Source organism: Chanodichthys erythropterus, chromosome 2 (genome assembly GCF_024489055.1).
Source record: "Chanodichthys erythropterus isolate Z2021 chromosome 2, ASM2448905v1, whole genome shotgun sequence".
NCBI lineage: Eukaryota > Metazoa > Chordata > Actinopteri > Cypriniformes > Xenocyprididae > Chanodichthys > Chanodichthys erythropterus.
This window is the reverse complement of record NC_090222.1, coordinates 37,916,626-37,944,152: the sequence shown is the minus strand read 5'-3', so window position 1 is coordinate 37,944,152 and position 27,527 is coordinate 37,916,626. Positions and strand designations below refer to the sequence as shown.

The 27,527-nt window shown below is 40.3% G+C and overlaps 1 protein-coding gene across 4 annotated transcripts; it reads right to left on the bottom strand.

The window, feature by feature from the left end:
- Window positions 1-1,938: 1,938 nt before the first annotated feature.
- On the bottom strand, window positions 1,939-9,519 carry LOC137028560 (leukocyte elastase inhibitor-like). Of its 4 annotated transcripts, none has more exons than XM_067397518.1 (6): window positions 9,312-9,519; window positions 9,023-9,156; window positions 8,800-8,917; window positions 3,537-3,679; window positions 3,281-3,448; window positions 1,939-2,349 (listed from the first exon to the last, which is right to left on the bottom strand). In XM_067397518.1, the coding sequence occupies exons 1-6, from the start codon at window positions 9,517-9,519 to the stop codon at window positions 1,939-1,941; spliced, it is 1,182 nt and encodes a 393-aa protein (XP_067253619.1). The 4 variants fall into 4 exon arrangements, with proteins under 4 accessions (XP_067253619.1, XP_067253636.1, XP_067253629.1 ...); XM_067397535.1 differs by having other exon boundaries at window positions 9,023-9,141; window positions 9,330-9,519; XM_067397528.1 differs by having other exon boundaries at window positions 9,333-9,519.
- Between the last annotated feature and the right edge of the window lie 18,008 nt (window positions 9,520-27,527).

The window sequence follows — 27,527 nt, the reverse complement described above, 5'->3', positions numbered from 1 at the left end:
CAGTTATCTCAACAGATTTAAAACTACAGATATTTATAAAATGTGTTTATATGTATATTCAAACATAACATTATGCCACAGTATTTTATCTTGAATTTCTTATTAAAAAAAGAATTCAGAATGAATTTCGTTTGTTGAATGTTACTTAAGTCATATTCAAAACATATTGTTTTTAAGGTGACTAGATAAACAGTAAAAATAAAAAAAAAATCATGAATCGGTCAATCGTTCTGAATAAATCAAGATTTTATTTGTTTGCCATATCACCCAGCCCTAATGTACATATAATAAAAAATCCAAATTTGTATGGACTAGGAGCATTAATAGCAATATCCTTTTGAGAAATATCAAACTAAACAAAATAACAAATAATGCACATGGTCAAAGACAATAAAAAATGCATTCCTGTAATAGAGGGGAAAAAAACCTGTTTTTCAACAAATATTGAACCCACAGTCTTGTCTGTGTTTGTCTTTGTTTAATGTTCTTTGTTTGTCTTGTGTCTGAGCATATGGCTCTGCCTTTGCTGGTGTTGGCCATGTGCTCCTCCTGTCCCGCCTCCTTGTTTCCTGTTACTGCGCCACACTAATTGTGCTCACCTGATCCTCACACACACACACACACACACACACACACACAAACAAAAGTTATGTGGTGGACAGACAGTAAACCGAACTCTCCCTCCATCTAGTGATGAAAGTGTGATTGAACATGACTCACTCATCTCTTGGTTCAACATGCACAGGCACCGTTAAGTTACAGTTTTTCTCAATCGATTTGACACATTTCTCCAAACTCGGATCACTGTTCTCAAAACAGTTTACTCAGTGATCGGAATACTTTGTAATTGTCCTAAACACATTGTAAGTTTGAAAAATGCAGATGTTTTCATAATAGTTCATACATCCAACCAAAACTTTAATAGCCAATCAGGAAAAAAAACATCACATCTATTTTTATTGTCTTTACACAACAAACGAAACTCTGGAATTTGTCATATTATCAAAAGCACATGGTATGTTTTCAATTATCCCCAAACTTATATTAATACAAAATCTTTTTCAACATGACAATAACTACATTCTGTCATGATCAAAATTTTTCAGTCGACTAGTAGCCTATTTCACCCGACCTTAACACTTTTGGCCACCTGTGGGGGATTTTATAGAGACACAAGGTCATCATTCGAGAGTAAACAGAATAGTATAGATGTGATAATTTGTTGTGAACTTGTACACTCAATGCCAAGAACTTTCAGTATACTTAAAGTTATGAAGGACAGAACTATATCAGTAGCATACAAAAAATTAAGGGCCAAAAAACTCTTTTTACTTTACTAACAACTCGTGCCAGCGCAAACTGTCTTTTGATGTTAAAAAACAACTGTTACGATTTACTAAAGACACTCAGTGAAAAAATAGCACTGAAAAAGTGTGGACAGGGTTATTTTTGTGGCTGACCTTATTGCATATGCATTTGTAGGAGTTTCCCTTTCAGGAGAAAAATTTATGGGAGGAGAGTATTTAAATTAATTATGCAAGGTGATTTACTAAAGTTTGCACTAGTCAATTTACTAGTATTTGCACCATTATTTACCACCCAAAAAAGCATGTCTTAAACCAGATGCTAATTTGCGCTGCTCTCTGTAGATTGCGATGGTCATTATGGAAATGATCCAACTGCGTCTGTTCATTAATTAATCAGAACTTTCCACTCCCATTGGAATTACGCTTTCCACGCTAATTTGCCCTGTTTAGTAAATGTTCAACAGATCAATCCAACATAATTATTTTTATTCTTTGTATCTTGTGCAGAACTGTACTTCAAAAAATTAAATGACTCTTAAAGTAACTGCATACAGACAATTTCACTCAATTATTTACTAGTGACTTTATTTGTGAGAGGAACGCAGTCATCTAGAATTTATCATCACTATCTTCAAGGAGAACTCAAGCGTCCATAGAACAGAATGGCGTTGGAGGGATTATGCCGGATGAAGAACAGGAACGGGTGGTCTGCAGTAAAGGTTTTTGGGGGTGAGGGTAATGAGGCTGTCACACCGACGATGGCAGTGGCTGCAGCCGCTTCGGTTCCTTCCTCATTGACTTCAACAAAGGCTTTATGAATCAACTGCGACAGCACCAGGTCGTTGTTGGAGGACATGCCTGAAAGATTCACCTTCAGCGGGTCAAAAACATCCTCCATTCCCATGCTGATCAGAAGTCTCCTCATGTCGTCATAGATTACCTCAATCTTAAATTTGGGCAGCGAGACTTGAACTTTCTCTAGATTCATCTTGCTGGGTTTGGTCCACTCCAGGAGCTTCTCGTAGGTCACTGCCTTTTCAAGCTGGACAATAACAGAGACATGTTAATGTTTGTGTATTTGCATAAACTGGGGTCTGTTTGTACAGCATCAATGATGTGATGATTATTTCGGCCATTTCATTCAAACAAAATGTTTGTGGAGACAAACTTGAATACACCTCTTTAATGGCTTAAATATATGCAATATAAACCATATAAAAGCTGATATATATCAGTAATATTTTTTTTAAACTGAACAGTTTATTATGTATCATATTTGATACATCAGGCTTTTATGGCCCATATGATATAGTGAGAATATGGAGAAAAAACAGCTCAATTTTATTCACAGGCCCAAATATGCAAAAATATGCCATTTGGTGCAGATGCTGATATTTATATGGCCAAAATGTAAGATGAAATTCTGATGCTTGTTATGTAAATCAGTGCGATGTTTGTAAAAGTACAGAAGACTACTGACATGAAATGCATTCAAATATCAGTCATTACTCTACAATATGGCTTAGTAGGATGATATTTAAATGCTTAGTTTTATGATCAAAGCTCTGTAGTTTCAAAACACATAATGCAATGCAATACAATGATTGAGATGAACATCTAAACTCATCAAAAGCTTGATGGATCATATTTTATACTTGCATGATTTTTATATATATATAAAACAAAATATGGATAATCAAGTAAACCTAAATTGCTTCAGTCCAGTAAGTGTTCATCGAAAACACATGACTTTATAAAAATCAAGTAAAGATTTCACAATAAAAGACACACGAACCACGACCTGAACGATAATTTTCACTAAATGTTTTATCATGTTGATCATTTAATGGCCCAGAGAAAGAAATTTGCATTAGAAATTTGCATAGCAAATATGACACTGCACACTTTATAGGGTTAAACGGCAACTACAAATAATGAAACACCCCATACTAGCAGAATCTGTGCTGTCTCACCTTCTGAAGGCCAGTGGTGTCGTCTTCCATCTTATTAGGAAGGATGATCAACATACTTAGATTCCTCCCAACATACGGCAGCTCCAGAACCTGACTGTTCATCTCTGGGATGAAGGCCAGAGGAAACTTTGCCTCTTGATGCATCATCTTCACTGGTTTAGTTTGAATCTGCAAAACATCAGTGGAAACACTTTATAACCCCTCAGATTTCATCATGACTGTTAAAAATATTTTAACAAAGAGCATGAAATCTCACCTTGTTTATCTTAAAAAGCCCATCTTTGGTGGCTTCCTTTGGGAATTTCTTCTCCCAGTTCCCCTTGAAGTAGATGGCGTTCACCAAAACCAATTTGGTCGATGCATTGACACCTCCCTGTGGCACCAAGTCCTTGATCTTCTCTAAAATACAAATGGAAATTGTTCACTTTAAACATTGATTTGAATTGATTCAGGCCGAAATGAATTGACTGAATCTCTAACACTATATTGTTACTTAAATCTAATTCAATAAACACGATTAAAGAATCCGTCTCATAGTTCTTATGGAAATGGCCAAAAAAAGTGTATTCATGCCAGAGTGTTATGTACAGCAGGGGACGGAGACACAGGTATAGTTAATATACAGTTTATTGAACAACCAGAGATCGATGGCAGAGTGCAGGTGAGTGGAAGCAGGTTAAGTTTGTGACTGAAGATGATACTGGATCTGATACTTGTCTTTATCTTTTCCAGAGATCATGGAAGCAGGCAGGCATGGAGCAGACAAAACACGAAGACACTCACAGGAGACAAGGAGACACTAGGAGTCACATGGAATGCTGGATACAGGTAAGTAGTTAGTTAGCAGAGTCCTTGAGGTAAGCATCACAGGTAGGTATGCGTTAATGAGACTGGACAGTGACTGAGTGCTCTGGAGTGTCTTTTATGCTGCTGCGGTGATGAGTGCTGATGCGTGTCAGGTGTGGCTAGTTAATACTCAGGAGAGGGAATGCGTTGTGATTGTGTGAGTCTGTGACATTACCCCCCCTCGACGGTCCGTTCCTGAGGACCGTGGACCCAGACGTCATGGTGGTCGACCCCTGCCACGTGGAGCTGATTGGTTAGGATGTCTGGCATGGAAATCATCGAGGAGACTTGGATCGAGAATATCATTCCTGGGAACCCATGACCGCTCGCTCGCAAACCTTGGGGACAACCCGGCGGGGTGTTGGCAGAGGCATTCGGCTCGGGGAGTGTCTCAGCGGACCAGGTAATGGGGCTGACAAACAGTTTCTCAGGGATGATGGGCTCTGGATCATCTGTGCTTTCTTTAGGACTATGAATATGGGACAGAGCATCGGCCTTTACATTCTTTGACCCAGGATGATAGGAGATGGTAAAGTGGAATCTGGTGAAGAACATGGGCTAGCTGGCTTGGCGTGGGTTCAGTCGTTTTGCGTCCCGTAAATACTCCAGATATTTATGGTCTGTCAGCACTGTGAATGGGTGTTTAGCTCCTTCGAGCCAATGCCTCCACTCTTCCAGGGCGAGCTTGATGGCCAACAGTTCCCGGTTCCCGATGCCATAGTTGACCTCTGCCGGGTTGAGTTTGCGGGAGAAGAAGGCACATGGATGGAGTTTACGGGGATTCCCCTGCTGCTGGGATAACACCGCTCCCACTCCTGTGGTTGAGGCATCAACTTCGACGACGAAAGGGAGATCTGAATCTGGGTGGGCGAGGAGGGGGGCAGTTTTAAACGCAGTTTTCAGGGTGTTAAAGGCTTGTGTGGCGGCTGGAGTCCAGGACAGAGACTTGGGCTTGTTTCTGAGAAGGCTTGTGAGTGGGCTGGTGATAGAGCTGTAACCTTGGATGAATCTGCAGTAGAAATTTGCAAAACCTAGGAACCTTTGTAACTCTTTCACGGATGTGGGAACAGGCCAGTCTTGGACAGCAGTTACCTTCCTCTCGTCTATGCGGATGCCACTGTGGTCGATGTTATATCCTAAGAACTGCACTGAGGGCTGATGGAAACTGCATTTTTTGGCTTTGAGGTAGAGTTGAAAGTCCCTCAGGTGTTGAAGGACCTCCGCAACATGGTGGCGATGGTCGGCCATGCTCCGGGAGTAAATCAAAATATCGTCTATGTAGACCAGGACTGATTTGTGCAGGAACTCCCGGAGCACCTCATGCATGAAGTCCTGGAATACGGAGGGGGCGTTGACAAGTCCATACGGCATTACCAGGTACTCATAGTGGCCGGTAGGGGTCACGAAGGCTGTCTTCCACTCGTCCCCCTCACGTATCTGGATGAGGTTATACGTGCTGCGGAGGTCCAACTTGGTGAGCACAGTGGCGCCGGGTAGATGTTCCAGCGCTGATGGGACAGAGGAATTGGATAGCGGAATTTAATGGTGATCTTGTTCAAAGCTCTGTAGTTGATGCAGGGCCGCAAGCCACCGTCCTTCTTCACCACGAAGAAAAAGCTTGAAGCAGTGGGGGAAGTAGACTGGCGTATGTAGCCCTGTGACAGAGCTTAGTTTATGTACTCCTCCATGGCCTTCTCCTCCGGGAGGGAAAGGGAGTAGATTTTCCCTCTGGGCACTGGCTCACCGGGGATCAGGTCGATTGCGCAGTCCCATGGCCGATGGGGAGGCAGCTTGGAGGCTTCTTTTGGACAGAAGACATCACTGTAGTGGGAGTAACATGCAGGGATGTCCGTAGAATGTTTTGGACTTTCCACAGAAGTAGCGTAGACCTGGATTTTCTCAGAGCTTAGAAGACTTGACACAGGAAACTCGAAAGCAGAGACTTGAATGTCTTTGGAACTTGGACGACTTGGAGCAGGAAATTCAGGAACAGAAACTCAGGGTTCCTAGAACTTGGACGACTTGGAGCAGGAAACTCAGGAGCAGAGACTTGGATTTCTTTGGAACTTGGACAACTTAGAATCAGGAACTCAATGAAACAGTCAGGAAAGCATTCGTTACCCCACTTCAGAATCTCTCCTGTCTTCCAGGAGATGATGGAATCATGCTGCTCAAGCCAGGGGCACCCAAGAATCACTAAATCAATTGATTCCTCCAGAACCAGCAGATGAATCTCTTCCATGTGGAGGATACCGATTTGGAGGTGAAGAGGTCCAACACAGTGATGAACTTGACAAAGTGGTTTTCCAGTTACCGAGTGAATCTGGTAAACTTTCGGCGTAGCAGTAGTTTTGAGCTGGAGCTGGCGACAGAGGGCACCGGAGATGAAGTTTCCAGCTGACCCAGAATCGAGGAGGGCATTGACTGGAAGACATAAATTAGCAGCAGTAAGGGTTACAACAATAGTGAGTGGTTTCATCTTATTCAACGTAGGCATGTTAACACTCACCATGGGTTGTACTGGACAAGTGGGGCATTCAGAGATGTAATGCCCAGCATGACCCAGAGATTCTGGGTCAGCCTCCTCTGTCGCTCAGCAAATGAAAGACGTGAGTGTTCTATTTGCATGGGTGGTTCTGGATGGCTGACGGATTCTGGCTGGCGGAGGATGGATGGAAATAATGGCTGGCTCTGGTGCTCTTCGAGACACAGCTGCGTATGAGTGGCGAATCTGATGGATAGCTGGATGAACTTCTTGAGCCCGATGGAGTCCTCGTATGCAGCGAGATGCAACCGCACACGTGGATTGAGGCCTTGACGATAGGTGGTGATAAGGGCTTGTTCATTCCAACCACTTGCTGCAGCCAGGGTACGGAACTGAATGGCATAATCAGACTTAGACATGAGACAATGTTTCACTTTGCATAATCTCTCCCCGATGGATGAATCCCAGGCTGGTTTCCCAAAAACTTCCTTGAAGTGGGAAATGAAACTTGATAGCGATTTAATGACCGGATTTTTCTGTGTCCAAAGTGGTACAGCCCAGCGGAGAGCTCTTCCTTCCAGTTGAGAGATGATGAAAGCCACCTTTGCGCTGTCATCGGGATACAAGTGTGGTTGCATCTCCAGGACCAGCGAACACTGCAGGATGAATCCGTTGCAGTCCTCCGCCAGGCCAGTGAAGGGCGCCGGTTTGGCCATGGGACTGGCGATCGCCGATGGCGAAGGAGATGCAGCGGTGAATGCGGAAGTGGTCGCTGAAGGTGCTGGAGTTGCTGGTGTGGAAGTGCTGGTGAGAGTGCGGCGAAGCGCAACAACGAGGTCTTGAAATGGATCTGGATGACTCATGGTTGTTCTGACAGTGTTGGTCCGGTCTTCTGTTACATACAGAAAGGGACGGAGACACAGGTATAGTTAATATAGAGTTTATTGAACAACCAGAGATCGATGGCAGAGTGCAGGTGAGTGGAAGCAGGTTAAGTTTGTGACTGAAGATGATACTGGATCTGATACTTGTCTTTATCTTTCCCAGGGATCATGCAGGCAGGCGTGGAGCAGACGAGACATGAAGACACTCACAGGAGACAAGGAGACACTAGGAGTCACATGGAACGCTGGATACAGGTAAGTAGAAGTTAGCAGAGTCCTTGTGGTAAGCATCACAGGTAGGTATGCATTAACAAAACTGGACAGTGACTGAGTGTTCTGGAGTGTCTTTTATGCTGCTGTGGTGATGAGTGCTGATGCGTGTCAGGTGCGGCTAGTTAATACTCAGGAGAGGGAGTGCATTGTGATTGGGTGCATGTAGATCCTGGCGTGTCTGTGACACGGAGCGGACCTTGGGATGGGGAGGGTGACTGACTGACCAATTTTCTCTTGGCTGTGGGGTAACCAGCCTTCAAGAGGGACAGCCACTCGTTTATTCTATACAAGTCCGTTGGAGCTCTTCCTCCCCAACACCGCAATGGCCTGATATCGACACTTCTGCGCTGTACGCAGACTTCCATAAGGCAGACAGATTTCACCGTCCCCAGGGACGGGCCATCATTTCAGGCTGGGAAAGCAGGTTGGGGAAGCATGGAGCTTTAGACACGCAACTCATTTTTGTGACTTTGAAAATTTTCGAGATGGTACATGCCTTCACCCTTTTTCAAATAAATGATCGCATTCCAAGTGCTTCTGCCAAAACCGCATTTCCGTATACTTCAAAAAGCTTATGCTGAATGTCCTATGCCTTCTCTATTCTACTTATGGAGCGAACGGGGCGGCAGTTACATTTTTTCAAGTAGAATAGAGAAGGCGTAGGACAGTGGAAGCTTTTTGAAAATGACCGATTGTTTCGCTATAAGACCCTTTTTCCTTGTCTTGTATCATTTAAAGCCCTTTGAAGCTGCACTGAAACTGTAATTTTAACCTTTAACAGTGAAGGCCATTGAAGTCCACTATAAGGAGAATAATCCTGGAATGTTTTCATCAAAAACCTTAATTTCTTTTCATCTCAAGAAAGACATGAACATCTTGGATGACATGGGGGTGAGTAAATTATCAGGAAAATTTTATTTGAAAGTGAACTAATCATTTGAAAAGCAGCAACCCTCCCCCCAAAAAACAAACAAACAAACAAAAACAAAAACAAATAATTATTTGTAGATTTAGCTCATGCTGAATTTCACCTTGTGTTTTTTTCTCCACCCATTTGTTGATGGTGGCACGAGCAGCCTCTGATTTGGTCCTGAAGTCCACCTTCTCCAGTCCGGCTTCATAGTATCTTTTTGTGTCATTGAGGAATTTCTGTAATACAGCAAATCGATTGAGGTGCAAATGATATTAGAGCTGAGAACATTTCCAGAACCTTCAGTGAATAAACTTCACTTACCTCAGTCAAACTGGTCTTACCTCAACAAACTGGTAGGATTGCTCTCCGTAGAGGCGGTTGGCAACACTCAACACATACGGGACTCCTGCTTTGTTCATCTCACTCATAAACTTGTTGAAGCTGGAATGAATTTGGTCCACTGAATGATGAGGTACTGGAGTTGCAGCGTCAAGATTGAGAGGGTTTTTAAAGCCCAAGACCTGCACGGCATTAAGATAACCTCACTCTTCTGTTAAGTTCAGCATATAGTATGAAAATACAGCATATGATAGTTTAACTTTACTGAAAATGATGATGCAACAAACACACAAATTTTAAATTCTGAACAACTGCTTAAGTGTGAGATCACCTGAATCATCTGAGCTGCTGTGTTTCCTCTTGCACCAAGCGACACCATGGCCAGAGCCGAGGAGATGCTGACAGGAGAGTAGAACACATTTCCTGATGCGTTTTCTCCACTGATCTTCTTGAACAGGTTGAGGGAGAACTGAGTGTTTGCTGAAGACAAAGCCTCCATTTTCACAAGCTGTGCAAGAAATAGTAGTTTGAATAACAGCAGATTGAAGGTGGACATGTCTTCATCGTGACACACAATTTAGTTCAATTAGATCTGTTTTAATACACAACTTTTCTTACTGTGTCAGTTATCATTTAAATTGCATGCATAAAAGTACCTCAGAAAGCATTACCTAGAGTTATCGGCAGAAATGTTGAAGCTTCAGTGTGTCCGTCTGTCCGAAGTGAATGAAGCGCTGGTTATGTGTGTCAGTCTAATAAATGCTGCCTCACCCTAAAACGGCCAGCCTTTAGGCCAAATCAGCTTGTAACATCCCTTGAAATGATTAAATTAATGTTTATCCACCAGGAAAAGCATCAGACTTAAATTATGTTTAATTCATTTGTTTATCATAAGTAAAGCAAATAAAACTGTGTGTACCTGAAGGCATTAACCTGAACTCAAGAGAGATGCATGATAATTGCCTTAATCATACTTAGTCATTCTTAATTAATGTGTACAACCCAAAAATGGATTAGCTGATAAGGGTTGGAAGTAGGTGTCTCTGTGAGACTTTTACAAAACATAATAGGAACATAACAAAAATGATTATCCTCATAGCCACACACCCAAAGTAAATATACTTGTCCAAACAATTGTTTGGGTTACAGTTATTAGGTGTTCATGTCAGTTGGTTGCATAAAACAGGTAATGTATAATATAACCCAATATTTATGTATAAACAATGTTAATATATATATTGTTTATATATATATTAACATTAAAACTTGTTTGTTTAACACATCCCACGGATGATCGATTGGATTGAGATCTGAATTTGGAGGCCAAGTCAACGCCTCAAACTCCTCAAACCATTCCTGAACCATTTTTGCTTTGTGTCAGGAGCATTATCCTGCTGAGAGAGGCCACAGCCACCAGGGAATACCGCTTCCATGAAAGGGTGTACATGGTCTGCTACAATGCTTAGGTAGGTGGTACGTGTCAAAGTAACATGTACATGGATGGCAGGACCCAAGGTTTCCCAGCAGAACATTGCCCAAAGCATCACACTCCCTCCGCTGGCTCGCACACGCACCCGGCCATCCACGTGATGTAAAAGAAAACGTGATTCATCAGACCAGACCACCTTCTTCCATTGCTCCGTGGTCCAGATCTGATGCTCACGTGTCCACTGTTGGCTCTTTCAGTGGTGGACAGGGGTCAACATAGGCACCCTGACTGGTCTGGGTCTATACAGCCCCATACACAACAAACTGATGCACTGTGTATTCTGACACCTTTCTATCAGAACCAGCATTAACTTCTTGAGCAATTTGAGCTACTGTAGCTCGTCTGTTGGACCGGACCACATGGGCCAGCCTTCGCTACCCACGTGCATCAGTGAGTCTTGGCTGCCCATGACCCTGTCACCGGTTCACCACTGTTCCTTCCTTGGAGCACTTTTGACAGATCCTGACTACTACAGACTGGTAACACTCCACAAGAGCTGCAGTTTTGGAGATGCTCTAACCCAGTCGTCTAGCCATCACAATTTGGTACTTAAAAAACTCACTCAAATCCTTACGCTTGCCCATTTTTCCTGCTTCTAAAGTCAACTTTGAGGACAAAATGTTCACTTGCTGCCTAACATACCCACCCACTAACAGGTGCCGTGATGAAGAGATAATCAGTGTTATTCACTTCACCTGTCAGTGCTCATAATGTTATGCCTGATCAATGTATATATATAAATACATATATACACACACACTGAATGTACATACAAGCCAAGTCAGAAAGTCAACTTTATTTCTAAAGCACTTTATACAGTATAGATTGTTTCACAGCAGCTTCAAAATAGTAACAAATTCAAATTCAGCTGTAAAGCATCTCTAGCAAGCCAATAGTGTCATTATACAGCTCAAATCAGTTCAGTATTGATTCAGTTCAGTTCAATACCTTTGTAAAAGTCATGAGTTGTGCATACATACTGTATATACAGTGTATTTGTGCAAATGTACAAGTGACTGCTATGACAAACTCCTGTACACAATTGTTTTACCAAGTTCAGGATTATGTTTGAGGATTTCTCAGAAAACTGCATTTTCTGGAAGCTTTTTTTCAAGGCAAATTAAAACTACTTTTTAATTGTCATAATTCACAATTTATGAATACAGTGCAACAACAAAAACGGAGGATTTTATATATATATATATATATATATATATATATATATATATATATATATATATATATATATATATATATATATATATATACTATCCCTTTAAAAACAAACGTTACATCATTTTAAATAATAACAATTAACTCTCACTAAAAACACTGTGAACATTGAACATACTTGTGTTTGTTACCATAATCATACAGACTGTTGTTCCTAAAACACGCAACAATTGGGCAGTTAAAGGGTTAGTTGATCCAAATATGAAAATTCTGTTCCAAACCTTTTTCTTTAATCTTTCATCACCAATGAAGATCTTTTTGATGAAATATGAAAGCTTTCTGTCCCTCCAGAGCGCCTACATAACAAACTTTGATGCTACAAAAAGTTCATAAGAGATTATAAACCTAATCCATATGAACTGAATGGTTTAGTCCAAATTTGGACGAAGAATCTTGATTGCTGAAGAGTCTTGATTGCTTTATATGATGAACAGGCTTTTATTCACATAATCATTCATCAACTCACACATCAGTTGTGGTAAATGGAGTGTGAGAACCAATGAGGTTCTTTTTCGTGTTGAAGCACGTTTGAGCTTCATCAAGAGTTTTGTTCTTGTGTGTCAAGCAGTTTTGGTTGAGCTTCTGTTTATGTGAGTTGATCAATGTTTATATGTGAATAAAAGCCTAAATTCAATCTGTTCATCAGTTAAAGCGATCAAGTCTCTTCTGAAAACTTGGACTAAACCAGTTTTACCATCTCTAGTGTCTGTTCCGTAGCTGTGTATGGAGGGACAGAAATCTCTCAGATTTTATCAAAAAGATCTTTATTTGTGTTCCGAAAATAAACGAAAGTCTTACAGGTTTTGAACGACATGAGGGTGAGTAATTAATGACAGAATTTTATTTTTGGTTGAACTAACTCTTTAAGGTTACAGATTTTGTTGTTAAATGGGCTCTGATGATTTCTGACAAGTCACCCATTTCACACATGGTTTGTACTAAACATTACTGAAAACCACTTATACGGCACTCATATACAAACTAGAGAATTAAATAAAAGATAATTGCAATGTTTGTGTTTTCACTGTAGACTACACAAATTATATTAACCCTTATAATAATAGGTGTTCGTGTTCACATTATTTTGTCCAACCCCTGTATTTTAATTAAAAAAATGTCACATCAGAACTAAATGTAGCTCAGAGAAAATACAAGTTATATATTCGTGTCACAGTGTAGAATCTGAAGAGCTGTTGCATTCAGTGCAGCAGGAAGCAGGAGAACAGAGAACAGCAGAGGAACAGGAAGCTCTGGGTGACACTCTGAGCACCGTTATATGTGGAGCTCGGTGTAACACTGGTAGCACTGTTATATGTGGTGTGCTGGGTGACACTGTTATTAACATTATGTGTGATGTTCTGGGTGACGCTGTTATTACCGTTATACGTGGAGCTCAGGGTGACACTATTATTACCGTTATACATTGAGCTCGGGGTTACACTGTTATTACCATTATACGTGGAGCTTGTGGTGATGCTGTTATTACCGTTATACATTGAGCTTGGGGTTACATTGTTATTACCGTTATACGTGGAGCTCGTGGTGACACTATTATTACCGTTATACATTGAGCTCGGGGTTACACTGTTATTATCATTATACGTGGTGTTCTGGGTGACGCTGTTATTACCGTTATACGTGGAGCTCGGGGTGACACTATTATTACCGTTATACATTGAGCTCGGGGTGACACTATTATTACCGTTATACATTGAGCTCGGCGTTACACTGTTATTACCATTATACGTGGTGTTCTGGGTGACACTGTTATTAACATTATGTGTGATGTTCTGGGTGACGCTGTTATTACCGTTATACGTGGAGCTCAGGGTGACACTATTATTACCGTTATACATTGAGCTCGGCGTTACACTGTTATTACCATTATACGTGGTGTTCTGGGTGACACTGTTATTAACATTATGTGTGATGTTCTGGGTGACGCTGTTATTACCGTTATACATTGAGCTCGGGGTTACACTGTTATTACCATTATACGTGGAGCTTGTGGTGATGCTGTTATTACCGTTATACATTGAGCTTGGGGTTACATTGTTATTACCGTTATACGTAGAGCTCGTGGTGACACTATTATTACCGTTATACATTGAGCTCGGGGTTACACTGTTATTACCATTATACGTGGTGTTCTGGGTGACACTGTTATTAACATTATGTGTGATGTTCTGGGTGACGCTGTTATTACCGTTATATGTGGAGCTCGGGGTGACACTATTATTACCGTTATACATTGAGCTCGGGGTTACACTGTTATTACCATTAAACGTGGTGTTCTGGGTGACACTGTTATGACCATTATACATGGAGCTCGTGGTGACGCTGTTATTACCGTTATACATTGAGCTTGGGGTTACATTGTTATTACCGTTATACGTGGAGCTTGTGGTGACGCTGTTATTACCATTATATGTGGAGCTCGGGGTGATGTTATTAACGTTATACGTGGAGCTCGGGGTGATGCTGTTATTACCATTATATGTGGAGCTCAGGGTGATGTTATTAATGTTATACATGGAGCTCAGGGTGACGCTGTTATTACCGTTATACGTAGAGTTCGTGGTGATGCTGTTATTACCATTATATGTGGAGCTAGTGGTGACGCTGTTATTACCGTTATACGTAGAGCTCGTGGTGATGCTGTTATTACCATTAAACGTGGAGCTCGGGGTGATGTTATTACCGTTATACGTAGAGTTTGTGGTGATGCTGTTATTACCATTATATGTGGAGCTCAGGGTGACACTGTTATTACCGTTATACGTAGAGTTTGTGGTGATGCTGTTATTACCATTATATGTGGAGCTAGTGGTGACGCTGTTATTACCGTTATACGTAGAGCTCGTGGTGATGCTGTTATTACCATTATACGTGGAGCTCGGGGTGATGCTGTTATTACCGTTATACGTAGAGCTCGTGGTGATGCTGTTATTACCATTAAACGTGGAGCTCGGGGTGATGTTATTACCGTTATACGTGGAGCTCAGGGTGACGCTGTTATGACCGTTATACATGGAGCTCGGGGTGACGCTGTTATTACCATTATACATGGTGTTCAGTGTGAAATTTGTATTGGCAGCACCATTACACAGGTTCCCCTCACAACATCTGATGACAGTAACATTGCTAACCGATGTTGAGGAAGTACAAAAAGATTTAGAGATACAGCCTTTTCCAACAACTGATTGGTTTCCGGAAGCCTCTGATGAAGAGAGAGAAAACAAAGGTTAGTCTGAGCTTTACTCGTCTTCTTTGTTCAGTCTTCTTCCTTTTCCAGGTTCTCACCTGTTTGTGTGAAGCAGTGGTCTTCACTCCCTGAACAGTTTAATATGTTTGTGCAGTTCTGCCCATCACAAGAGAAACATATCTTTCCATTGGGGACATCAGAGGGATCTACAGGAGGGGGAAAAGTATTTTTTTACGTTATATTCTGTACAAAATACAAAATATATCTGTTGAAACACCACTCCTGGTCACTGCTCCATTCAATCAATACACGAACAAGAAACACTCTGTATTTTATTTCCTGATTGAATGTCCTTTTGAAGAACTTTAGTGTTGACTTTAAAGAAGATACCTGGAGCATTTTGGTTGTTACACCGGTCTGTGTTACAGCAGGAAGAAGTGTTCTTTACAATGCCTGTGTTTATGGATCCACTTTGACAGTCATCAGCACAACCTTTAAATTTCAGCTCTGAAGTATTATTACCTAGAAACATTAATAATACAGGAAAGACCAGTTCAACTGCACATTATTTTGATGGAAAATGTACTTATATATACACTGTAAAAACAAACAAACAAAAAAAAAACACTAGTAAATTCTGCTGAATTAACAAGGCCAAGTTGGTACTAATATCTATTGTGTACTATTTTCATATGCTGACATCCACTATAATAACACTGGTGGTAAAGATGAAACCACAGGATAAACCAAAGTTCTGTCAAGACAACTCTCAAAGTGTTTGGCATGGTAATGTGTCATGATCACCAGCTGGAGTGCCTGTGAATGCCACCAGGGGGAACTCCACCAAGGACTTTCACCATTTCAACAAGGACTTCATTTCCCATCATCCTTTTCCTGGACTCATCTACTATTATTGTTTTTCACCTCTGTCTCATTTTGTATCATTACCGTATCATTACCCTCATCAGTTCTGTCTATAAAAGCCAGGTCAACTCAGTCACTCTTTGCTAGATCTTGCAGGCAGGATGATATCTGGTCAAGGCGGAGCCAGAGGGACAAGGGAGCCTGGTGAGATTTGAACAATACAAGCCAAGTGTACTGTACGTTACAGAAAATCCACCATCATGCATGAGGCAAAGAGATGACGATTCAGCCCCCCTCCCCCATCAGATCTATCACCAATTCATGTGTACTGATGCTTCTCCGAAGAGCCATAGGAACCGCCCACATATATATGCTATCTATGTGTACCTGGCCCTTTAGTTTTGTTTGAGCATAAGAAATGGGGCATATGCTTGGTCTTGGTGGACTAGATCTGCCTACGCAGTATTCCCTTAAGCAGATCTAGCCTTTTAGAAATTGTTGGCTGCCATGAGGTGCATATAAGGCACGTGAAGCACATCTCGCAGTGTAGACCTGTGTCTGTGTGTGTTTTTTTTTTTTTTTTTGAGGGGTGTCCCTAGTGATCTACCAATGTGGTGGTATCTACACAAAGAGTCTGGGGAACATAATACAATCCATGGAGGAGTGGAAGGTGGGAGGAGCACGTGAAGAGCCAGGAGGTGGAGGAGCTGGATGTTGAGCCACAGGCCAGCTAGGACGAGGCCCCAGGGTGGAGTCGAAGGCAGGAGGAGCCATGGTGGATTTGACTTGATGGAATGACCGATGAAGATGATGCCCCAGATAATAGAGACCCAGGTGTAGCCGATAAGCCAAAAAGCCCACGTGACACTGATTGTATTGGAGATGGAGCTGCAGCGATGAGTGTCCGAGGTGGAACCGGTGAACAAGAGGATAGAGGTTGAGTCGGTGGAACAGAGGACAAAGGCAGAGGCAGGGAAGGGCGGAGCCATATGGAGCCAAAGGAGCAGGCAGGACGATGTCTGGCCAAGGCAGAGCCAGAGGGATGAGGGAGTCGGTGTAGCCATATGGCCGATGGTTTTCGTTGGATCCGAGGGAGGAAGGATTAAAGGCCGAGCTGATGTGTCAACAGGCCAAGGTGGAGCAATGGGCACAGAGGCTGGAGGCGGAGCCAGGGGATCCTCTGTGCTGGATGGAGCTGGTGGCCTGAAGACACTGAGCCAGTCTTCACAATATGTGAGAGATGCAGAGGGGCTAAAGGGCACCAGCGGAGGTGGGGTTGAGGAACTGGCTGTTTGAGGAGGCGGGAGAGGGAGGCTGGATGGGCATTCTGGAGATACAGGGGGCGCTGGAGAAACAGGAAATGTTGGAGATACAGGAGCACTGGGTATAACCTCTCCTACAACCTCTCCAAAAAAGTAAATTAAATCCTCCCCAAAAATGTCTTGGAGTTTCTCAAAATAATTAAGAGCTCAAAAGGCCAAGTTGAGCTCACACACAGTGGCGAGGTAGTGGGCGGGGCTATCCAGAAGCACTGCCTCTGCGATTCGCAGTGTTACACCTGGTCAGACACATGTTCTGGAACAGGTTCAGAGGTGATAACTACTTCCAATCTCTTCCTCGGTTCGGGCTCGTCCATCGTGGCAGGCCAACTCTTCTCAAAATTCATCATGGGCATACAGAAAAAACAACAACAACAGCAGCAACACAGAGGGGTTAGTGTAGCCCCTCCAGTTCGCACCTGCGTGATCCAAGCAGGACGTGAACCCTGGCCCGTCCGCATGGGAGTCGGACACGCTACAAGGAGGCTAAACGCTGCAACCTCTAGCGTCAGTCGCTAGAGCATCTCTTGAGATCAGAGGAGTGAGGTTTACTCACACAGCGACTACTAGTTGGCCTCCGTTACACTCACCCCCCTAAACCTCACTCCCTTCTGGGTCACGGCACCAATGTAGCCCCTCTAATTTGCACCTGCCTGCTCCAAGCAGGATGCGAACCCTGGCCCGTCCACATGGGAGTTGGACACTCTATCAAAGAGGATAAAGGCTGCAACCTCTAGCGTCAGTCATTAGAGCATCTCTTGAGATCAGGAGTGAGGTTTAGCGACTACTAGTTGGCCTCCGTTACACTCACCCCCCTAAACCTCACTCCCATCCGGGTCATGGCACCAATGTAGCCCCTTTAGTTCGCACTTGCCTGCTCCAAGCAGGACGCGAACCCTGGTCTGTCCACATGGGAGTCGGATGCTCTAACAAGTAGGCCAAAGGCTGCAACCTCTAGTGTCAGTCATTAGAGCATCTCTTGAGATCAGGAGTGAGGTTTAGCGACTACTACCTGGCCTCCATTACATAAGCAATAAAGATGTTGTCTTATTTACAACATGTCCGCCATGCTGGACTACTGCGTCTTCTGAGGCAATGTCAAAAATGTAGGAGGCTGGTACGCGTGGCTTTATTCCATCCTGTCATCTCCACCGGTCTCAAAACATTGTGATTTTTGGCTCGAGTGGCACTTGGAACAATAGAACTTTGTTTCTGCAACAACTCAGCATGTTTTGTATAACAACATCTGACATGTTTGTGTTTTACATGGTTTGAGAAAGTGACATAGGCTATACCACGGAAAATTTGATCAGTGCAGACTTAAACGGATTTCCAGAAATGTGATTTGAATAATATATAATTTGAAAGCAGTAATCTATATAGAATATTCTGTGATACACTTTTTAAATTCTGCCAGCAGTTACTGTGTGTAACAAGTTAAATTTACTGTGTTTCAGCACCAGTAAATAATACCAGCATCTCCATCAGTCAAATATAACAGTCCAATTGAATTTATCATACTGGACTTACCATCTTGTGACACTTCTGTAGAACTCACACACTGAGATCCATCGGAGCATGTTTGTGCCGTTTGATTTGCACAAGTACCGTTCAGACTCGTGCAATTATAACAGGTGAGAGAGTGTCCTTCAGGAATAAAACAGACACAGTGAGACATCAGTGATCTGCATTTGTACTTAAAAAACATTACAAACACCATTTGTCTTTGTACCTGCAGTGAAAAGAATGAACAGAAGAAAAACTGAGATTCGCAGATCCATCTTTGACCAGGAGGTGAATGAAATAACGCTTCTGTTTCAGTGTCCAATTTGAAGCTTACCTGAAGGGGAGGGTCTTCATGAGAAAATGAAAGTTACACATTTCTTGGAGCAGAAACCTCCGTTTACATCATTTACTTGCCAGTAAAGGTACATGTAAATAACACCCTGGGGTAAATATGCAGATTTTCAAGGTTCATTGTTTAGTTTTTACCTATTCAGTGGTGAGGCATTGAGAAACCAGATTTATTTATTTATTTTTTTGCGTGAGCACTTTAACCATACCTATAACCCACTAGGTCCCAGAACCCAGAGGTGGAGCTGGTTTAGGTCAAACTCCATCCATTATGTCCAGAGAGGGGTATCTGGATGTCATTTGGCTTTGCAGTGAGCGCCACTTGTTCCCGTTTGCCAGATCTGGACCACAAGCAGGCCACAGCAATGCCACTTGTCAGTCAAAAGCACAGCAAACAAACTAGAACTGGATCTTATCTGAGCCACAACACCTTTGTATATTATAAAGTAATCTCAGCCTTAAATTCAGATTTGCTGAAGGAATGAAGAGAACAGAAAAAAGATATGAGCAGAAACACAACAACTTCCAGCCACACAGCCTTAGTTCAGGGTTCACTCTGAGCAGAAACACTATTTTAACATTTCTATTAAAATTCATGCATTTCTTCTGTAACATTATTGTTCTCAAAATTGCTTGATTAGGAAAAACACAGGTTAATAACATTATTTTTTATTATTTATTGCTTATAGCTTGAATTGAAGTTTATATTAAGAGTTTGTGACTAAACCTCGACTAAACCTCAAAACTGTCGAGAAAACAGCAAAACTCATATAGAAGAATAAGTACAGTGTTTTTTAGTCAAAACATGATATTTGTAAAGGTTAATGTTTTATGTATTTGAGAAGCAGAGAAAAGCTTCTTTGGTATTTGCCGTATAGTCATAGCCAATACAGCTTTTGCGTAACACTTCATCTTTTATAACTCAAGCTTTTTGCCAAATATTAAATGACAGTAAAAATTGAGCGCCCACTAGCTACAATAAACTTGGTAACCTCTAAGTTGATAAAACTTAAAGGATAAGTTCACCAAAAAATTAAAATTCTCCTTAGACGGCAATATAATCGTCACTTTCAAGGTCCAGAAAGGTACTAAAGACATCGTTAAAACAGTCGATGTGACTGCAGTGGTTCAACCTTAATGTTATAAAGCGACGAGAACACATTTTGTGCGCAAAAACAAAACAAAAATAATGACTCTATTCAACAATATCTTCTCTTCTGTGTCATTCTCGTACACCGTTTACATTCAAAGCTTCCAGGTTCTGCGTCTGAATGTGGACTCAGTATTAGCTGATGATTTAACGTCACGTGAGCAGCACAATCCTGCGATCCAACAGCTAATTCAGGCACATTCCCTTGGCATCTGCCGGAAGCTAGTGATTGTAGTTAATAAAAATAGTTTACAAAAAACCCATCGTTTTGCTTCAGAAGGCCTTTATGAACCCCCCGGAGTCATATGGATTACTTTTATGATGGATGAATGCACTTTTTTGGGGCTCTAAAATATTGAGTCCCATTCCCTACCATTATACAGTTTGGAAGAGCCAGGGTATTTTTTTTTAATATATCTCTGATTGTGTTCATCTGAAAGCAGAGTCATGTACAATTGGTATGAGGGTAATAAACCCTTAAAAGCTTTTATGTGTAATGCATTTTAAAGGAATTCATAATGTATTTCTTGATTTAATGTTCTTTAGAAGTAGAGTGAGTGTTGACTTTAATGAGTCATTTGCGCATGGTCAGTAAAGAACAATACCTGGAACATCTTTGGTGTTACAAAGGTCAGTGTCAGCAGAAATAACACATCTTTATAATGCTGAAGTTCGTGGAACCACTTTGACAGTGAACAACACAACTTATAAGCTTCATTTTAGTACTAGTAGTCACCTAAAATATATGAATGATACAGGTAAGACCAGTACAACTGCACATTGTTTTGATGGAAATTTTAATTCTAAAAATGTGAAACCAAACATATGAATCATCTCACAGCTGCAATGCAGAAGAGAAAACCATTTTAAACCATTTTAATACAAATGATATTTCAAGCAAAACAATCTGAGTGAAAACAAATTGCGATTGTACTTGAACAATTCAGCACAGAAATCACGTAGCAATTGTGACAAGTTACATTTTCACCCTTACAGCATCATATAACACTAAATTTTAATACTGGACTCACAAGGTTGTGTTGCCACTGTTAGCTTGTTAGCCTGTTAGTTTAATTTCCTTTCACCTGTCATACATCTGATTGATTTATATATATATATATATATATATATATATATATATATATATATATATATATATATATATATATATATATATATATATATATATATATATATTTTTTTTTTTTTTTACTAAAACCAGGTAATTTAGTTTTAGATAAATTACCGTTTTTGTTATGTTTTATTGACGTCTTTCCGCGAATGAGACTGGACGATAACATGAAACATAAGACATTTCAGCTGTACTGTATCTTTCAACATACTTTCTGACCGTGCATTTATGTTTGAACCTCCTCTACAGGCAAAAAAGCTAAAGATGATAAATCTGTCAGCGCAACTCAAGGCCACAAGAGGGCGCTGTAGGTGCATACAGTGTTTTCCATGCAACATGGACTTTCTCATTGTTCAACATTTTTGTTTGTTTGCATGTGTCAGACAGCTAACATCAGTAACTCCCACAATACTTTTCAATTGTTTTGCCACTACAAAAAATATTTGCATAAAGTGACAAATTTGATATCACTATTGAGATTATATGTGATTATATGTAAGTCGCACGGGTATATTTGTAGCAATATCCAACAATACATTGTATTGGTCAAAATGATCAATTTTTCTTTTATGCCAAAAAATCATTATGATATTAAGTAAAGATAATGTTCCATGAAGACATTTTGTAAATTTATTACTGTAAATGTATCAAAAATGTATTTTTGTGAGTGAATATGCATTGCTAAGGTCTTAATTTGGACAACTTTAAAGACGATTTTCTCAATTTTTTTTTTTTTTTTGCACCCTCAGATCTCGGACAAATATTGCCCTGTCCTAACAAACCATACATCAATGGAAAACTTATTTATCAGCATCAGCTTTCAGATGATGTATAAATCTCAATTTTTACCACTTCCTACAGTTGGTGTTGCTTTGTTAATATCAGTGACATGCAGTGATGTTCTGAAATGATGAGGCAAAGTCCTCACAGTTTGTTTTATAAATAAATATATAAATAAATTCATGCCCCTTACTCTTAATGTTGTCACATTTTTCTCGTTAAATGAACATTACATCAAAAAAGAAACCAAATACTATTCTATTTTGTATATTTGCATTGACAATATAATTAATGTTCTATTTATTAAAACCAAGTCTGTCTCATCAAGTTAGTGTTTTAAGCATTTTTACATTTATTCCAAAATAATAACTAAAGGCACTAACAAGTTAAAAAATATATTTTATTCATGTATTAATGTTCACCTGTTTTTTTTTTAATACTTAACATCAGTCATGCTCGGTAAACACCATCTGTCACAGACACAAAGATGTAGGCTATCTTTAATTTCACCAAGCTGATTGCTCACTAAAAACCCCACAGTCACCATGGTTTTTTAGGTCTTTTCAAGTTTGATTTTGACGTGACATAAAGTGGTGATATCTAAGCAGGTGAGCTGTTTACTTACTTTTCAATTAGTCCTCTATATTAGGGATGTAATGATATTATCAATATCCTGGTATTGCAATAGAAAAATTGTCACCGAGCGACACCATGGCCAGAGCCGAGGAGATGCTGACAGGAGAGTAGAATACATTTGCTGATGCGTTTCCTCCACTGATCTTCTTGAACAGGTTGAGGGAGAACTGAGTGTTTGCTGCAGACAAAGCCTCCATTTTCACAAGCTAGAAAAAAATACCAGTAGGTGGACAACTTGTAACATGGCTAGTAACATCTCTTGTAATTCATGAATAATTATTTCTCTAGTATGAAAGACTTTTTACACATTTAATTTCAGCTAGGATGTTTTAAAATAATTTTGATCTGTTAGTTTTCTGGTAATTTATGATTATTTTAGATAAGAAGTGAGTCCAATCTATACATTTTTTGAGAATGTAACATCTAGCTGACTAAATATTTTAGACGTGAGCAAAACTAGAATTATATTCACTATGGACTGTGTGAGAGAGAGAGTATGATTTAATGCTAAATTGTTAAAGAAAAGGTTTAAGAAAAAAAGTTAACAGAAGAAAAATAAAGACATAATAAATTTTTGAAGGCTTGAAACATTTTATATAAAGGTAATTGTTTTACAAAGTTCAGGATTAACCACTGACTTCCTTAGTAGGAAAAAAAATAGATCGTAAATCTGATCCATATGAAATGAGCAGTTTAGTATAAATTTTTTTGAAGACACTCGATCGCTTTATATGATGAACAAAGCGTCAGTTGCGTAGCTGTTAAAGGTGCAATATGTAATATTTTCTGTTTGCTAGAGGTTGCTAGAGGCCTAGTTAAAAACGGCTGGTGGAAAAGAATTGTGATAGGACTTGGAAAGAAAACATGTTCATGGATGTGATTATTAACGTTACTGTAGTATGAATTAGAGCAGGAGCGAGTGTTGTGGAGCTGAACGAGGAGCTGGAGCGATTGATCAACACACGCCTCACGAGCAGCGGGACTTTTATTATGACACAGTCGCCGGCGCCGCTTCCGCTTTTCCGGTCATGAGTATGAGGTAACGCAGCTCTGTTTATCATATTAGATACATTTGAGAGTGTTGAAAATGATGTTATAACGTTACTCTGTGCGTTCGCTCGGCAGCTGCTGTGAGACACTTACACACTGCAGAAAGATAGATCCATTTTACAATATCATATTAAATGCTGGATGATTGTGTTGATAAATGACATGCAATTAATTTTAAAACGTATCTTATCATGGAGAAAATTATGCATTACTGTTAAAAAAATAATCTGCATCTGATTATGCTATGTTAGCTACTTCACAAAATAGTGTTTTTCTCTGAGGCATGGTAAAGCATGAGACTCGCAAAAAATCAAGAAAATTCGATTTAAACAATAAGACTAAATGTGATGTGTTATATAACGATGATTCGTTTTCTGTCTATAAATATTAATTATGATTAAAAAAATCTGCAAGTAAATGAAATAAGTTATCAAAATCTCGAAAAAATAGGCAGCGCTCTTTGCTCTCAAACGCTAGGGGCGTGTCCTCTGTCGGCGCTGAAACCACACCCACTCGCGAGAGCTGCAGTCTCAACTTGTCTAATGAGTCAAACATACTGATGCATATAAACCAGTGGTTCTCGAACTTTTTTCCCAGTGGGCTGCACAATGGTCCAAGTGCAAGTCTCACGCGCATATAATTTACATATGACGTCACCAATGCAAACCAATCAGATTTAATGTTATGGTATTAGCAGATAATACTATTATTATACCAAGATGTTGCACATAATAAATAACAAATAAAAACTAACTTAATGACATTAGCTTTACAATAATAATCCGTAATGCTCAATGAACACACAAACTGTATATGCAATCACTTTAAGTTGCTATTTAATTCTGTATGACTTTATGACTCTCTTCAACATCATCGCAATAGTCACCAAACAATCACATAAATGCCTTAATAAGCAAATGTTACTCAGCTCTTTTTACAAACAACACTGAGCGCACTGTATGCTAATTACAATGACGATATCAAGAATTCTGTGATGTCGCAATCCCTCGCGCAGCATCGAATCCGCGAGCGCGCGCAGAGTTGGGCTCATCCAGCCGCGGGTGCGCTGATGCGGTTATTTTACTGATTTAAAATACATCAAACAAACACATCGAATTCATAGTTCAGTCTTTTGAAATTGTAGGTTTTGCTTCTCAAGTACTTTACTACAGAGCAAACAGAAAGGCTGCCCATCTCGCTCATTAGGCCTAACAGCAAACTGATTCTTCCATTCTTCTTACCTTTACTGCTGATGCTGCGACTCTTCTTGTGTCGTGTCATTTTATCTTCCACATTTAGCTTTTCTCCTTTAATAATAAATTTGACCATTTTGAGGCTTAAATTTACTAAATTAATGGCTACTGTTTGAATTCTTCCTAAGCGCGCACTTGTGTTTCGTTAACTGAGTGATTGCGTCATTAGCCTACATTGCCTGATGTCTGAAAATAATAAATGCTCACCAAAATTATTTTATATGACAAATAAAGCATTATAGCTCATTTATATATATATATATATATATATATATATATATATATATATATATATATATATTTTTTTTTTTTTATTTCACTTTAAATTAAATTTTAAAACAAAAATAAATTGTATGCTTTTTATTATTATTATTATTATTATTATTATTATTGTGGTCGGCATATCGTGGGCCGCATTTACATTCGTGACGGGCCGCAGGTTGAACCACTGCTCCACACCCATTCAAACGCTTACTGCGCGTGAAGTGTCGCGTCGCGCCACTCGCGCCCAATTACATCAAAAGTATATGCTCACTGGATGTCATGGCAACTGAATCACGGAGGAAAACTTTAAATATCTCGCCTTCGCTTTAATTTCGGACCATCTCCAAAAAGCCATAAAATACTAAGCAAATGATTTTGACATGCGTTTATCAAAGTAGGAAATCCAGATTTTTAATCCCTTACACACAATTACTGCTGTTGAAATACGAAATGGAGGCGGGTCCGGATTGAATTCCCTCCGGGTCCGGATCCGGACCGGAGTCCGGACTTTGAGAAGTGCTGATATAAACAAAAGAATCACGTTTGAGGGTTGCACATTTTAGCAGAGTTACTGTGGACTACCTACTAATTATAACATACGCAAACTCGGTAACTTACACTCATTGGTGGGCACGTAGCGTAGCCTACTGCCGGACTGTTGTCGAGTCGACAAATGACGGTGCCGCGACACGGGAGGAAATAAGACCAAGCTGTATTGTATATTATAACAACCATGTTATATGGATTTGCGTGACGAAGGCATTACTAGCTAAATGTACAAAGGGCTGTATGACTGTAATGACACTCGAAACCATAGGCTCGAGACACAGCGAGTGAACCGCTGTAGAGGCGGCGCCACGCTCGGTGCGTCATCGACAGTTATGTAGTGTTAGGGGAGGGGCTATGCTCGGGGGACGATGTGCGTCATTAGACCCCCGTTTTAGCTCCGCCCAAAAAATCCTGAGCAGAGACTTGGTGAAAAACTGTTTAACGCTCTAACTTCACAATTAAGCATTACTCAATTCACACACTTTGTAATGTGTTTTAGCAATACATTTGTAACATTTATAAAGTGTTTAGAAAGAATTCTCAGAATTGACTTTACAGGGACTTTAATGACAGAATTTAATTTTTGGTTGAACTAACTCTTTAAGGTTACAGATGTTCTTGTTAAATGGGCTCTGATGATTTCTGACAAGTCACCCATTTCACACATGGTTTGTACTAAACATTACTGAAAACCACTTATACGGCACTCATATACAAACTAGAGAATTAAAAAAAAAAAAGAAAGATAATTGCAATGTTTGTGTTTTCACTGTAGACTACACAAATGATATTAACCCCTATAGTATAACAAATAATGTGTTTTTACATTATTTTGCCCAACCCCTGTTATATATTCTGTACAGTGTGTCACAGTGTAGAATCTGAAGAGCTGCTGCATTCAGTGCAGCAGGAAGCAGGAGAACAGAGAACAGCAGAGGAACAGGAAGCTCTGGGTGACACTCTGAGCACCGTTATATGTGGAGCTCGGTGTAACACTGTTAGCACTGTTATATATGGTTTGCTGGGTGACACTCTGAGAACTGTTACGTGTAGAGCTCGGGGTGACACTTATATTGGCAGCACCGTTACACAGGTTCCCTTCACAACATCTGATGACCGTATCATTATTAACCAATGTTGAGGAATCACAAAAAGATTTAGAGACACAGCCTTTTTTAACTGATTGGTTTCCGGAAGCCTCTGATGAAGAGAGAGAAAACAAAGGTTAGTCTGAGCTTTACTCGTCTACCAGTCTTCTTCCTTTTCCAGGTTCTCACCTGTTTGTGTGAAGCAGTGGTCTTCACTCCCTGAACAGTTTAATATGTTTGTGCAGTTCTGCCCATCACAAGAGAAACATGTATTTTCATTGGGGACATCAGAGGGATCTACAGGAGGGGGAAAGGTATTTTTTTTAATGTTATATTCTGTACAAAATACAAAATATATCTGTTGAAACACCACTCCTTGTCACTGCTCCATTCAGTTAATACACAGCAAACAAGAAACACTCTGTATTTTATTTCCTGATTGAATGTCCTTTTGAAGAACTTTAGTGTTGACTTTAAAGAAGATAGTCATTTGATTAGGAAAGCACAATACCTGGAGCATCGTGGTCGTTACACTGGTCTGTGTTACAGCAGGAAAAAGTCATCTTTGAAAAGCCTGTGTTTATGGACCCATTTATACAGCCAAAAGCACAACCTCTCGATTTCACTTTAGAAGTAGTATT

What these genes read in the sequence shown, in the direction of transcription:
- LOC137028560 (XM_067397518.1), bottom strand. Translation starts at nt 9,519, where the DNA reads ATGGAGGCTTTGTCTTCAGCAAACACTCAGTTCTCCCTCAACCTGTTC. An exon ending in AATCCTACCAGTTTGTTGAG is followed by an intron (nt 8,918 to 9,022) that starts GTAAGACCAGTT and finishes GCTGTATTACAG; the next exon opens with AAATTCCTCAATGACACAAA. An exon ending in GGTGGAGAAAAAAACACAAG is followed by an intron (nt 3,680 to 8,799) that starts GTGAAATTCAGC and finishes TTTGTATTTTAG; the next exon opens with AGAAGATCAAGGACTTGGTG.